The 14,982-nt window shown below is 41.7% G+C and overlaps 1 protein-coding gene across 3 annotated transcripts in view; it reads left to right on the top strand.

Annotated features, from left to right (window-relative positions):
• Positions 1-14,982, top strand: part of LOC129170479 (MAM domain-containing protein 2-like) — a 43,161-nt gene that overhangs the window by 24,378 nt on the left and 3,801 nt on the right. For all 3 annotated transcript variants that reach the window (XM_054758128.1, XM_054758130.1, XM_054758129.1), the window contains 7 exons: positions 1,249-3,659; positions 3,764-3,874; positions 5,789-6,066; positions 8,734-8,818; positions 9,211-9,351; positions 11,665-11,942; positions 12,930-13,023. In XM_054758128.1, coding sequence (XP_054614103.1) covers positions 3,602-3,659; positions 3,764-3,874; positions 5,789-6,066; positions 8,734-8,818; positions 9,211-9,351; positions 11,665-11,942; positions 12,930-13,023 — 1,045 coding nt within the window. In that variant the 5' untranslated portion in view covers positions 1,249-3,601. The remainder of the gene's footprint in view (positions 1-1,248; positions 3,660-3,763; positions 3,875-5,788; positions 6,067-8,733; positions 8,819-9,210; positions 9,352-11,664; positions 11,943-12,929; positions 13,024-14,982) is intronic.

Genomic DNA, 14,982 nt, shown 5'->3' with positions numbered 1-14,982 from the left:
AGTCGGATGCTAAGAGTCTACTGACTTTGATGGGGAAGCGTAGAGTGGGTTGTTCCACTTCGCAAAAGTGGACGGTCAATGGATAAGTGCTGGGCTTTGTCCCGTCCTTCGGACGCTCAGCATCTCTGGGGGTCTATGGGGCAGTGGGCTGGTCCGGGCACTCAGCTTCTGCATGACTGAATGATCTGTCTGAGGCAGAATCCCTTTTTGATTGACAGTGAAAGGAGCGACTCAGCGATCTTGAAGTATAAACCTCCACCGGAGCATTTTCCAAGTTTTTCATTCCGTTGTTCTGAACCGGAGACTTTATCGATCCCCAGCGACTTTGTCTTTTTTTTAAAACAACTAGCGTTGTGTTTGGCAACGCTCTTCTGTCACTCACCTCTAGCTGTTGGCAAGATCATCATGGCAGATACTAAATTTACAAAGAAATTAATAAACACATTTATGATGTAGGCTGGAAAAATATTAACTTCCCCTCCTTCAATGACCAGCAGCCGCCATTGTTATCTATCAGTCTGGAAAAGGTTATGAAGCCATTTCTAAAGCTTTGGGACTCCAGCGAACCACAGTGAGAGCCATTATCCACAAATGGTGAACCTTCCCTGGAGTCGCCGGCCAAACAAAAAAAATTGGATTGTTTTTCTCCCTTAATAATAAATGTTTCATTTAAAAAAAAAACTGCATTTTGTGTTCATTTGTGTTGTCATTGAATATTTAAATTTGTTTGATGATCTGAAACATTGAAGTGTGACAAACAGGCAAAAAACAAGATATCAGGAAGGGGCAAACACTTTTTCACACCACTGTAAGATGGCTAGATCAATCTTATCTAGAAATCTCCAGCTCACGCAGCTGAGTGGATGAGTGGTTAGCATGGCTGCATCCCAAAAACAGGCATGAATGTCATATTATGATGGCATGCAATAGTAAGATTACAATCAGAAATGTAGTGTTGCAATATTTGCCTGCATTTCTGGAGGTAGCAGCATCAATTTTATGGGAGACAGAGAGAGAGGGGCTATTATTATAACTAGGATATGAAAGAGAAGCTGAGTGCATCTTGGGTAATCCCCCTTAGCCAAAAACTTGGGATGATTCAGGGCAAGCCTAAGCCTCCTCTAAGCTTCAGTAAATAAGAAGACGTTAGCCAGCTTAAAGTAATTTAAATAATGAAATGACTATTTAATATATTTTCATGACTTTAACAGGTTTTTCATGACCATTGTCTCCTTTGCCTTCTCATAGGTGAGCTGGAGCCCAGCCCAGTTGAATTTTGGAGTATGAAAATTGGAGTCCAGGTGGCAGAGGCAGTCATACAGTATGAGCAGGGAGACCCACAATTCCCTGTCTCTGACCACCTCCTCTACTTCCAACGGTTGGACATCTAGGTCAACCTCCAGGATTTCGTCATGTTGTAATCGCGCCAATTCTCGCAAATTTAACCGACCCCCGTGAATTATGCGAAGCACCGCAATTTTGGCCAATCATCGTCAAACCTGCAAGTCAACTGTCTAACCAATCAAATGTGCCGCTGCATGGCCCACCCACATCCTCACTTCCTTGTTCACATTGACAGAGATGTGGACGTGTGATGATAATCCCTTCATTTTCTCACATTTACCAACAAACATCTACGCGATAGACCGCACTCAACAGTTCCCCAATGTTCTCAACAAAAGTGGAAAATAAAAAGGTTTACTATCGACACTTTCCACAATTACTACTTATTCTTCAACAATTTTCCCTGTTAGAATTACACAAGAGTGAAAATCAAAAAGAAGCTCAGTATTGCAACTTTCACTTACTTATTTTATTGCAATAAACACCTAAAAAAAAAACCACTGTAACTTCCATGGCAATTTTTAGGTAAAACTGCAAAATCAGGCATCTCTAAAAAGGCCCTCAAGATTCTGGGGGGGACTGGTAAATGGCTGTCAATGTTCAAAAATGTGCTCTGCACTTGAGTTGGATAGGCAAATAGAGTCGTCCCTCACTACTTTGTACTTTGAAGTTTGCAGCTTCACTCCATCATGCTTTTTCAAAAATAGATCAATAAATTGTGGTGTTTTGTGGTTGAATACGGCATATTATTAGTCAAAAAATACGCATAATTCAGCAATCTTTATGTATTTTTTGCCTAAATTAAGAATTTTCAAGCATAAAAATGAACTAAAATTCAAATATAATGCATTCAGAAGACGCATTCAAAGACATTGTGACAATATGTAGTTGCCTACACTGATCACTAGGTGTCAGTAATGTTACTGTAATTTTTGTTGAGACACACAAGCACCAGACTTGATCACCAGAACAACAGGCTTTCATTGCAGGTTTGAATTATCTCACAACAGGCAGAATAATCCTTAACACAGGCTACTGTTGCAGCTGTAACCCACGCCAAGCTAGAACGCAACTCCCGCCCTCCACTCAACTCCCCTTGCACCGTAACACATTTACAGCAACACACATGAGCACAAGTCTTATATGTCTCATTTTCTGTTATTATGTCTACTATATTGGGTAATATGAGTGCAAAGGTGACTATAGGGGTGTTACTTCATGTCTAGAGGGCTCTAATAACTTTAAAAACCATATTTAGGTGGTCGTAAACAGGTTTTCTATGTTTTAACTATGAAAATGTTCAATTTATAAATGAGGAATGCTATTGCAGAAATTCACTTAGCATGGTTATTTAACCGCAATAAACAAGGGATTGCTGTAAAGCATTTTTTTTTGTTAGATTTGGTGACGTTCTGTGCTTTTTACAGTTAAAAAGAACACTTGATAACCAATTCATTAAATCACAAGCTGATACCATGTTATTGGAAAAAATAAGCCTCGGTCAAGTTTTTGTGAAAAAGCTCCCGCAATCACAAATCACAAAAAACCCCATGAAATCCTGAAGGGACTGCGTAGCATGTCCTTACAGGTCTACCACGGAGTCTCCTTCCAGTTGGGCATGACAGAATACTTTCCTAAGGAGCCAACTGAGAGGCATCCTCGATACAGTTGTGGTCAGACGTTTACATACACTCATCATGGGCATGGATGTCATATTATATCCCATAATGATTTATTTGAAGCACTCTTTTTGCAGGGTGGAATGATTACACAATGTACATCTTCAGTGATTTTTAAAAACAACAGTTGGGTGCACAAGTCTAATTTAAACAGGGTTCAAATTTGACATAACAGCTCAAACATATCCAAACATCCCCATATATGCAAGTTGCAGTAGCATTTTAGTCTGACATTGCTATTCATTTCTGTGGGTTAAACCTCAACTGTTATGGAGTGTATACGTTTTTTGGGACACTTTGTATATGCTCATGCTGAAAGCTCCATTTCCATTAATAACTCTCTGCACTTCCTACTTTCTCTCACCACTCTGTTCCACACCCCCTTGCTCTTTTTTCCTTCTTCCATCACTGCTTTCCAACCATTCACTTCCATTCTCATCCCCTCTCCCCTCCCTCCTCTTTATTGGGCTCTGCTGTCCACATTTGGGACAGTCTGCAGTGTTTTGCCAGTCTGTGAGCTGGAGAGCTGCAACTTAAAGGAGAACTTTTCTTCTTTTTAAAAATTTTTTTTATATAAAATGGGTTTCAACTCAGGAAGGGTTGCACTGCTTCCAGTCTACGTTTTGGCTTTAGCTGGTGAGTAGTTCTTTTTTTTACCGGTGCTGGTTGCATGAGGATATGTTTCTGTTAATGCCAGTTTCTGTGATTCATACTTGCCGTCCCCCTCCTCTCCTTTTAAGCCACCATCCAAGCCCACATGCCGTTGTTGCCGGGCTCCTGCAACTTTGAGGCCGACACCTGCGGTTACACGTCAGATGCAGACTTTACCAGCTGGACCCTACACAAAGACGGTAAGGGGACACTTTTATGTGTGTCACGCATGGCATCCTCAGTGACATTTATCATTCGGAGATGTTTACCTGTTGCAGGCTTTGCAGTTTTGACAGGGATTTTGCAATTATACATGAAGCTGGTCTTAGCTCACGCTATTCATGCTGGTGAGAAGGATCACATCTGGTCTCCATTGGCTCCAACATCCTTGAACATCTGGACTCAGTGAAAGAGCACATTTAGGCAATCTCACTGGGTCAGTCCAGTCCTGAAGAGAGCTGTGAACAATCACATCGACTTCGTGACAGTATTTGTTTATACAAAGGGATGAAAGCTTGCTGATGAATGAACATTACAGCATTCAATGACCACGTCAAGTACTCACACGTAAGAATATGACCAATCACATCCTTGCATAAACATTCCATCAATATTTTAATCCTATATTATTACCGTCTATGGGGATTCCAAGGGCGACAAGTATTGATGTCAATGCTTGACAGAGTCATTGGGGGTTTGCCACTGGATCATCTTGTAGAGACGGTCTTCCACACAAGTTTACCTTTTCTCCTTGTTGGTTACATTGGGCAAGTCAATTAAATTGTTGTCCATTGATGTTGTTGTGATCATTTGTCTGGATCAGACATTTCAATGTCTTTACCAAAAGACTCAAGGTCTTCAAAACTGAAACTCTTGGCGAAGGTATTGTATCAAAGACGTGCATATCTGTGTGGCTCAGATGTAGGGATCCTCTCGCAGTAGTTGTTGGGGAAGCCTACTCTTTTTGTCTCAGTGACTGTGAGGGACCACAGTGCAGAGAACGTACTGCATATTTCATCCAAGTCTTGGTCCGAGAAATTAATACTTGGTCATTCCAGTGTTAAGTGAAGCAAGCATTAACATTCCGACCTAAGTCTAAACAAGTCTCCCTTCTGTGAGAAGAGTTCTAACTTTCTTATTGGGTGTCTATACTCCTTGGAGGAGACAAGTACTTTTAAACAATGTACATCATTTTCTAGGACCGCTGTGTTTTGAACAGCAAGTTTGTTTTTGTATCACACTCACTGGTAGTCAAACCACTGATAACTTCAGGGTAGTCGCCGAGCTGGTTGGATAACATTTGTAATTGTGTTATTGTTGTGAAAATGTGTATTTTTCCTGGTAAACAACACTCTGCCAAAGATGGACAATTTAGTCTTGCCAGAGCAGTGTTGTACATAAGTACAACACAGCAGTATAAAATAAATATATGGATGGACGTACCCAACTTTTCTCGTCTGAAAAAGAGTGGGTCGGGGATGAGATTCTGCCCCAAGTGGAGGAGTCTATGGACCTTGAGGTTGATGTACCTTGTTCACGATTGAGAGAAGGACGGAATGCTAAATTGACAGGCGAATTGGTGCGGCATCTGCAGTGATGTGGACTCTGCATTGGAACAGTGTGGTGAAGAGGGAGCTCTCAATGTATCGGTCGATCTACCTACCTACCTTCACCTATGGTCATGAGCTTTGGGTAGTGACCAAAAAGGACAAGATCGCGGGTACAAGCAGCCGAAATGAGGGTGGCTGGGATTTAACTGTCATCCGGAGAATCTCAGAGTAGAGCCACTGCTCTTCCGCATTGAAAGGAGCCAGATGAGGTGGCTCGGCATTTGGTTAGAATACCTCCTGGATGCCTCTCTGGGGAGGGGTTGAAGGCACATCTGACTGGTGGGAGGCATTGGGAAGACCCGACTATGTCCTGGGAACACCTCAGGAGGAGCTGGACAGCGCAGCCGGGGAGAAGGAAGCTTGGGTTCTCATCTTAGACTTCGAATAAGCAGAAGATGATGGATGGACTTACCCAGCATATTTGTGTCCTTATTGTGTAAACAAGCTATTATCTGTACAGGCAGTAGCTCCCATACATTAATCACAATTTGTCTTCTATTTTAGGACATTTTGTTGCTGTAGATGCAGCTTTGAATGACGACGACGACGATGACTCGGACAAAAGTGCAGATGTGACGGCTATCTTGTTGAGTCCGGTTCTGGAGCAGAGCGAGTGGAGCTGCCTGAGGCTGGTCTACCAGATCAGCGGCTCAGGAAGCCTGCAGGTCCTGCAGCGCTTGGAGGGACAGAGCTTTGACAGGCCGATGTGGAGTAGCCAAGAACCGTCAGACAGCTGGGTCATTGCAAGCATGGACCTGCACAACAGGACTGAGCCTTCGAGGGTAAAATTCATGTTATCTAACCCGAGTTTAAGCTTCACTCTTGCTAGGTTTGATACTGATGCTTGATGCTCATCCAAAATGGATATAGTAAAACAATGGATATAGTAAAACAACCATGGGCTTATGCAGGTCATGATAAAATACACATATCTGTTGGATTTCTTTATCGTCACAAGTCCTGAATTACGCATAATAACAAACACTCCTGCAGTGACATATTGATGCAGTTAAAGGTTAAGCAGAAGTAGGTCAACTTGCGTGGACTAATTATGATAGAAGGTGTGTGGAAAAGCGTCCACGTAATCTAATCTCGGTGTGGGAACAGTAGAGCACGTGTTTATACTGGTATGTAGAGGTGGCTCTGGATTTGACAAGGTCATGACCAACGAGATGGCGAACCATGTCTGAGATACTTGTGGGCCCCTGAGCGCATAAACATTAAGTATTTCCAGGGCAGACCTGAGGCGGAAAAGGTGTATGAATATGAGTTTAACTTTGAGAAGCTGTGCGTTAAGGAAATATTTGATGACTGTATTTGCAAAAGTGTGATTACAGCGGAGCCCCACATACTCGCAATTCAGCACTCACACTTTGGTCAAATACATTTTCTCTGAAGATATGCTGATTTTTCTGGAGAAAACACATCTTATTCACCCTAAGTCGGTAATAATTAATAAATACATGATAATACAGGTAAAATGTGCTGCATACATCTACCACTGCTTAAAAAACACATAAAACATGTCTATGTCTTTTTTCTTCACTGATCATGTTTTTGTAGAGGATTTTGCACTTTGTTCTTGAACATACCATAGTTACTGTGAGACGTAAAAGTGAAACATACAGTGGTGTGAAAAACTGTTTGCCCCCTTCCTGTTTTCTTATTTTTTTGCATGTTTGTCACACTTAAATGTTTCAGATCAACAAACAAATTGAAATATGAGTCAATGACAACACAGCTGAACACAAAATGCAATTTTTAAATGAAACTTGTTATTATTAAGGGAGAAAAATCCAAACCTACACGGCCCTGTATGTAAAAGTGATAGTCCTCTAAACCTAGTAACTGGTTGGGCCACCCTTAGCAGCAACAACTGCAATCAAGCGTTTGTGATAACTTGCAATGAGTCTCTTACAGTGCTGTGGAGCAATTTTGGCCCACTCATCTTTGCAAAATTGTTGTAATTCAGCCACTTTGGAGGGTTTTCCAGCATGAAGCGCCTTTTTAAGGTCATGCCACAGCATTTCAATAGGATTCAGGTGAGGACTTTGACTAGGCCACTCCAAAGTTTTGTTTTTCTTCAGCCACGTCATTGTCCTGCTGCAGAACCCAAGTTGGTTTCAGCTTGAGGTCACAAACAGATGGCCGGACATTCTCCTTCAGGATTTTTTGGTAGAAAGCAGAATTCATGGCTCCGTTTATCATAGCAAGTCTTCCAGGTCCTGAAGCAGCAAAACAGCCCCAGACCATCACACTACCGCCACCATATTTTACTGTTGGTATGATGTCCTTTTTCTAATATGCGGCATTACTTTTACGCCAGATGTAATGGGTCACACACCTTCCAAAAAGTTCAACTTTTGTCTTGTCAGACCACAGAGTATTTTCACAAAGGTCTTGGGGGTCATCAAGATGTTTTCTGGCAAAATTGCGATGAACCTCAATGCTCTTTTTTTCAGCAGTGGTTTTCGTCTTGGAACAGTGTCTGCCCAGTGTCTTTCTTAAGGTGGAGTCATGAACACTGACCTTAGCTGAGGCAAGTGAGGCCAGCAGTTCTTTGGATGTTGTTGTGGGGTTTTAGGTGACCTCTTTGTTGGCTGGCCACTCCTGGGAAGGTTCACCACTGTTCCATGTTTTGTGGATGATGGCTCTCACTGTGGTTCGCTGGAGTCCTAAAGCTTTAGAAATGGCTTTATAACCTTTTCCAAACTGATAGATCTAAATTACTTTGCTGACTTCTTTAGCTCTCTGCATGATGTCTAGCTTTTCAGGATGTTTTGGTCTACTTCACTGTGTCAGGCAGGTCCTATTGAAGTGATTTCTTGATTGAGAACAGGTGTGGCAGTAATCAGGCTGTAATCGGTGTGGTTAGAGAAGTTGACCTCAGGTGTGATAAACCACAGTTATGTTTTAACAGGGGGGCAATCACTTTATCACACATGGCCATGTAGGTTTGGATTTTTTTCTCCCTTAATAATAAAAAGTTGTATTTAAAAACTGCATTTTGTCTTCAGTTGTGTTGTCACTGACTAAAATTATATTTGTTTGATGATCTGAAACATTTAAGTGTGACAAACATGCAAAAAAAATAAGAAATCAGAAAGGGGGCAATCGTTTTTTCACACCACTGTGCATTTATAATTAAAAATGTGTTTAAAAGTGTACGAGGCATATTGAAAAGAGACGGGGGAGGGTCGTGGAGCTAAATCTAATATAATACAACGGTACCTCGGTTTTCGTTATTAATTCATTCAAAAAGGTCTGACGAAAACTGCAACATATCAAAAACAGGCATTTTTATGGGCATATCAATTCATTCACTGGCCGAAAAAGCAGGGATCTACTGTACTGTACGTTGTCTGACCTTTGATATGATCGCTCCCCTTCGATGACATCATCCCATAGTAACGCTCTTTTGCTGATGCGGAACATGTGTTGTCTATCAGGTTGTCATTGAAGGTAAACCTGGGCGGACGGCTGGGAGCAGCGTGGCCGTATTTGAGATCCACATCAGCCCCGGATACTGCCTGGGTCGGTGATGTCACTCTTCTTCCCTCACACACCCTAAGACCCCTCAGACTTATTCAATCAGTCTATCAATCAAACTGTATTTTGGGTTTGGCACACTGTAGTTACATTTAGTATGCCGCCCAGATGCCCTTTTTGAACTATGACCCCAATCAGTATGACATGTGTAATGTGCTCTCTACATCTGGTTCTCCTTAGCAGTCAGCTGGAAGTCATTTACACATAGAAGAGCTTCAAAGTGGTCCAGAAGCATTGTCATCATACTGACGGAAAGCGATGCGCATAACAGTGTAGAATCATTAAACAGGAGCCCAAAAGAACACACACACTTGAAATGCAACAAAAAAAAAAAAACACATCACTAATCATGGACTGTCTCACGTTTGTGCATGTAGAGTGCGACTACGAGGAGTCTCACCTCTGCGGGTACAATAACCAGTGGAATGCGAATGTAAACTGGTATGTGGGAAGTGGTGGCGGGGGCCAGCTGCTTCACAACAACCTGCCAGACGACCACACACACAACAACAGGACAGGTGAGTGCGAAACACACTCACATAGTACGCCCAGAAGTATTTCAAAGTCATGTATTAGAAGTTAGAATTCTGGCATTGATTTGCAAAAGTGTTGAACGTTATGTATATATTTGATTTCATTTATATAGTACTGTCTCTTTCAAGTAAAGATCAAATGCTAATTTCATTTGATCCGATTTTGGGGTTAGGGTTCAGTCAGGGTGAGCTTTTTGGTGAAAAAGGTTTAGGGTTTTTGTGAAAAGTCGTGAGTAATTGATGCACCTATAAAAAAGTCCATTTTTTACACACACACACCTACATGTTGACATTCTCCTCTGATCTTGGATCAACATTTGCAATAAAAGTGACTATTGATCATAGATTACAGGCAGCTCCAAAACCCTCGCCTTCACCCTTTAATTGTCATTGTTCACTTGCAACACAATCCAGGTTTAAGCCCTAAATATGTCTCACACATTTTTAAAGTATAAACTGTACTCACCACTAATGAATGATAACGTAAGATGATTGATGGACAGATGAATCAGAGTCGTGGTATAGACAGTCACAGCACACAAATATGGTACGTTCAAGGACCGCCGAACAAAGTGCGAACAGTTCCTACACAGTGATGGTGTGAATGGGAATGGCTGTCAAAACCAGTTCGCTGGGATAGTCTCCAGCGCCACATATTTAAAAAAATGATGCCAGGATAAATGGCATTGCACTTTTCCTTTCAGGATCATTTATATCCAGATGTTTATAGTCAAGTCTCCATAGATCATCCAGCATTCTTTAAAGCCGCAACTCACATATGTTTGGTCACATTTGTTCTTTGGCCAACATCTGTCACTTCTAAATAGAGTAAAATGACTTGATTTAATTTGCTATCATCTGAGCAACAGGGAATTTACTGCATCCCCTTTCAACTGGTTGAGTTGAACGCACGACCGTCTGTGACTTTCAAAGCCGGTGGTTGCCTTGCCTTCATGTCTGTGACAAAAAACATGCATCATTGGGTGGGGAAAATCTGCACTGCAGTTAAGAGTTGAAGGGGGTAAAGTTAAAGTGGTGGGAGTCCGTGGTATCTTCAAGGAGCAAAAGGCAGCCCTATCTTTGCATACAAGCTTCATTGGCGTTTGGGAGTCTGCTGTTGTTGCTAATTACTGGAAACACAGACTTAGTGCAGCTTATGTAGGTTTCAACGTCATCATGCAGCCCTTTGGGATGTCGTAAGGATTTGTGATCCATCACAAGATACTAGACAAGTTGACCCGCATAGTGTTCTAGATTCCACACTGTTCAATACCAGTATGGATTGGGTATTGGGTCGTGGTGGCATCTATTACTGAAGAGAGCTTTACCAACCTTGACTCTACCAATGATGTTGTGATATTTGAGGAGCCAATGGGTGTTCTTGGTGTTGCACTGGACAACCTGTCTCTGTAACTGGAGGGTCTTGTACGATGTGTGTCCTGGTTGAAGGCCAAAATCCAGGTGTTCAATTACTTTCTGGATACTACTCAGAGCCCTGAAGTTGTAGGTTCACCGCCCTTGCAATGATACCTACACTTCTGGTCCTCATTAAGTCAACTGGGCCAAGCATGAGGGGTTATCGAGTCCCTGAACCAGAGTGTTTGGTGTTCCAGACATTTACATCCAAGGATGAGAGTCCAAGTGGTCTATGGCTACGAGACCAGTGACCTCAGACATAGACTGGACTACTTTTGTAGCAAGACCCAGAGGAAAATCCTTCAGTACCAATAGGCTTCAAATGATTCTTCAAAGAGACTGAAATGAAAGGACATGCTGTATGATTTGTATCATTTGTTAACGTCAGCTTCCTTGTAAGACCTGACGGCAATGTGGTACGCTTTACGGAGAATGATCTGACTTGCAGGTGCCTCACTGTGCCTGAGAGTTGGTTATGACCTAGAGAGTACACACAGAACACCTGGATGTGAAAAATTAACACAAATTAGGCGCACGGTCAATGCAGAAATGCACATCTTTTGCATATTTACCAAGTTATTCATTCATTTTCTATGCCGCTTGTCCTCACTAGGGTAGCAGGGGTATGCTATTATGCTATCCTATCCCAGCTAACTTTTAGGCGAGAGGCAGGGTACAACCTGGACTGGTTGCCAGCCAATCACAGGGCACATACAGACAAACAACCATTCACACGTACATTCATACAGAATGTGGGAGGAAGAGTACCCGGAGAAAACCCAAACGGAGATACGAACCCAGATCTTTCAGATCTCCTGACTGTGTGGCCAACATGCTAGCCACTATGAATAATAATCTAATAACATTTTCTTCGGTCCTTAGGTCACTTTATGTACGTGGACTCCATCTACTCCAAAACGTTCAAAGAAGTAGCCAAACTGGTGTCTCCGATGACCACGGTGCCCATGTCTGGCTGCTTGACGTTTCACTATCAGCGCAGTGACGAAGGAGGGAACCTCTTCTCTGTTTACACTCGAGACCGACTGGGTCAGTACCAGGAGCTGTGGAGGGTGGATCCAGAGAGCGAAAGCGACTGGAGCGGGACACACGGAGAGTGGATACCTGTGCAGGTGGACCTCAGGGCTCCTTACTCTGTGCAGGTAAGTATGAACATAACGTGACAGTAGTGAAACATGTGGCAGTAGCTGTAATACTGGCTGATTGTACCAAAGGACAGTGGACTCATGTGTCAATGTCAAACACAGGGATCGTAATCAATTGATTTATCGTTAAGAATACTGTGGATTGTGTAGAATTGATTGTTGGGCAATTGAGTCTTGAAGCAGTTGAGGCAAACAGGAACTTTCCCCTAGAGATATGCACGTTTGGACCAAAGTAAAGTCACTGATCATTTTTCAGGGCCACAAGGTGTCCCTGCTTGGGGGAAGTACTGTACTTTCTAAGTACCGAGGAACCTCCAGGCAAGGAGGATGCCCAGTGGAACACACAATGGTTGCCTAGCAACGCTTGCTATAGTTTGATTTGGACAGCAAAGCGTGGATACATTGGTACTTCGGTTTTTGTTATCAAATTGTCCAAAAAGGTCTGACAAAAAGTGAATTTGTCCGAAAATCAAAGCAATTTTTCCCATAAGAAATTAAGAAAATCCCATTAATCCGTTCCAAACAGCTAAAAATATTAACAAACAATACATTTTTTTGAGAATAAATGTAACTTTACATGCCGAAAACAATGCAAAAATAATTACAAATGACAAATGAAATGGATAAATTAACATTTAACATCACTTTTATTGAAGACTTTTGTTGGCGAAGACGGCAAGGAAGGAGGGAAGGTTAGAGAGATCATCTTCCATCGTTTGTGATCTGTTTTGTAAACTCCTTTACCCCTTCCCCAACATTAGCTTTCCTGATTTTTTTCTTTCTTCGCCAGTATGGGACTTATTGTCGATGCAAACATTTAAGACGAACCAGTTTGTTAAATTGTACGTTGTAATTTTGGCAAATATTTTTGTCCAAAACCGAATTGTACAAACACTGAGGTGTTGGAAAACAGGTATGACAACAGATGGATAGTAATGTCATGTTTGTAATGTAATGTAATGTAATGTTTGTCATACCCTTTAGGTGGTTTTCGAGGTGGCCTTCAATAGCCCGAGAGGAGGGCACGTTGCACTTGATGACATTTCATTTTCACCTGAGTTCTGCAGCTCTGACACAGGTGAGCTCAATCACTCACTGCTTCAGTTTCCAGTGACGTGCGGTGAGGTTCTTGGCTGGTGAGGCACTGACTCCTTTGGAGTTTTATTTCTGTTAATAAAGGTTGCTCATCATGAAAAGGAAAATTACCTTTTATTTGAATATGAAGCACATGCAGCCTTTCCTTCTCCAGGAAAAGCTTTGTTGTCAAAGTCTGATCACCTCGAGGTGAGTTCGGGTATATAATCCTGGCAGTCAAGTTCATTCATTCATTCAGCACAGCATCAAAATATATTGAACGCATTTGATTTTTTTCCTTAAGCAGAAAGTAGAAAAGGATGTCAGTGACAAGCACCTTCCAGCTCACGCACGCCCCCACCTCGTCAGGATGACACTCCGTTTGACACTTACACTTACATGTACTGTATTTTATTATCTGATTAGCAAGAATAATGATGTCACACTTACATGAAAGACATTACACAGGTTAGAGAAAGCGATGGTGTATAATAACTGATTCTGCAACATTATATTACTGGCAACATGCTGACAAACAGACACTTGAAGGGGCCATGAGTGTGCACACTCTCGCGGAGTTAGCTGAGAAGCCACGCTCACGGTGGTTCATCTCTGGATTTGATCAGGAAATATGCAAACTCAGCGATTTTTACTCCAGAAAATGTTAAAAATGATTGGAATGACAACAGTTCCAGGGACAAATATTAATATTTACTAGGAATGTAACTCTCTTTGTGATGGACGATTCGATTCGAAACTAGAGCCACAGGTTACGATGTCATTCAAAAACAATGTATTTAAAAAATGGAACCGTTTGATACAGTGTACAAGCGATACGATTTGATTCGATTCGATTCAGTGGTTGTTGATGTAGACATTCATCTTACCTTATAAAAGTGGCATTCTTGAAGTATTTTCAAATGTGCAAGAGAGCACATCATGATTAAAAAAAATTTTAAAAACCACTGAAAAAAAAAACTTCAAATTTTATGTAAATATATATCAATTTTGGAAATATGGGCCATTATTTGATTTTAAAAATAACGTACTGTTAGAAATCTCACAGTTTTGCATATGTTTGTTAGGAGCGGCAACCTGTCCCACTTTGTTCGACGGCCCCTGAATGCACCATCTAATTTTCTCACATGCTGCAAAAATAGACTACTATACTGAAATTTTCCCTTTTTTCTTTCACCTCATATGTGGTCCCAAATACTGATACTATGTGGGAATGTATAAAGGTAAGATTTGATGGCGGTATTGGGTGCTAATGTGAATATTTGTTCGTTGCATTTGTGCACAACCTCATGCTTGTTAATTCAGGCTAGCAAAATCTTCTCTCTACAAAACAAACTTCAGGCTCGTACTGGTGGATGGTGGCTCTGTATTCATTGAGTGATTTTAATTTGATGTTGTTCCTGTCTTGGTTTTACACAATACATAATATATGATGAACAAATAATAAATCAGATCACAATAACGTACACATCGCTACTATTTATATCCGTTCTTGTCTTCAGCCACAGTAATCTACGGTGATTGCGCAACAATCCTTTTGCCGGCAGCCCAGGCTCTTGTGTTGTTTAGGAGATGGACAGCCCGTCAAACGGTTGCTAGTCTTGCGATACCCGGTGCATGTCTCTACAATTCATCTAAGGATTTATGGCTGATTCTTATCGATCCAGGAGGCTTCTACCGGTGCAACCGTATGTCAAACCGGGTATCCGATCGCATCGGTTTATCATTCACAACCCTCCTATTTGCTTCATGTTCTTTACTTTTGTCTTTTTCTTCATGACAGGTGAGCGCACGTCACTGTCAATTTCATACAGTCGTAGTCTGATAAATGCAGTATGTAAATGTGCTCAAGAAGGCACTTGTGCAGGCCCATCCGAAGTCTTTAGCATCAACCTGACTCAGCGTGTTTGGGGGGACACAAATACCATGCCCACTGCCAAACACA

This window comes from Dunckerocampus dactyliophorus, chromosome 17, assembly GCF_027744805.1.
Source record: "Dunckerocampus dactyliophorus isolate RoL2022-P2 chromosome 17, RoL_Ddac_1.1, whole genome shotgun sequence".
Lineage (NCBI taxonomy): Eukaryota > Metazoa > Chordata > Actinopteri > Syngnathiformes > Syngnathidae > Dunckerocampus > Dunckerocampus dactyliophorus.
Note: the sequence above shows the minus strand (reverse complement) of the source record. Positions and strands in the feature narration are given on the sequence as shown.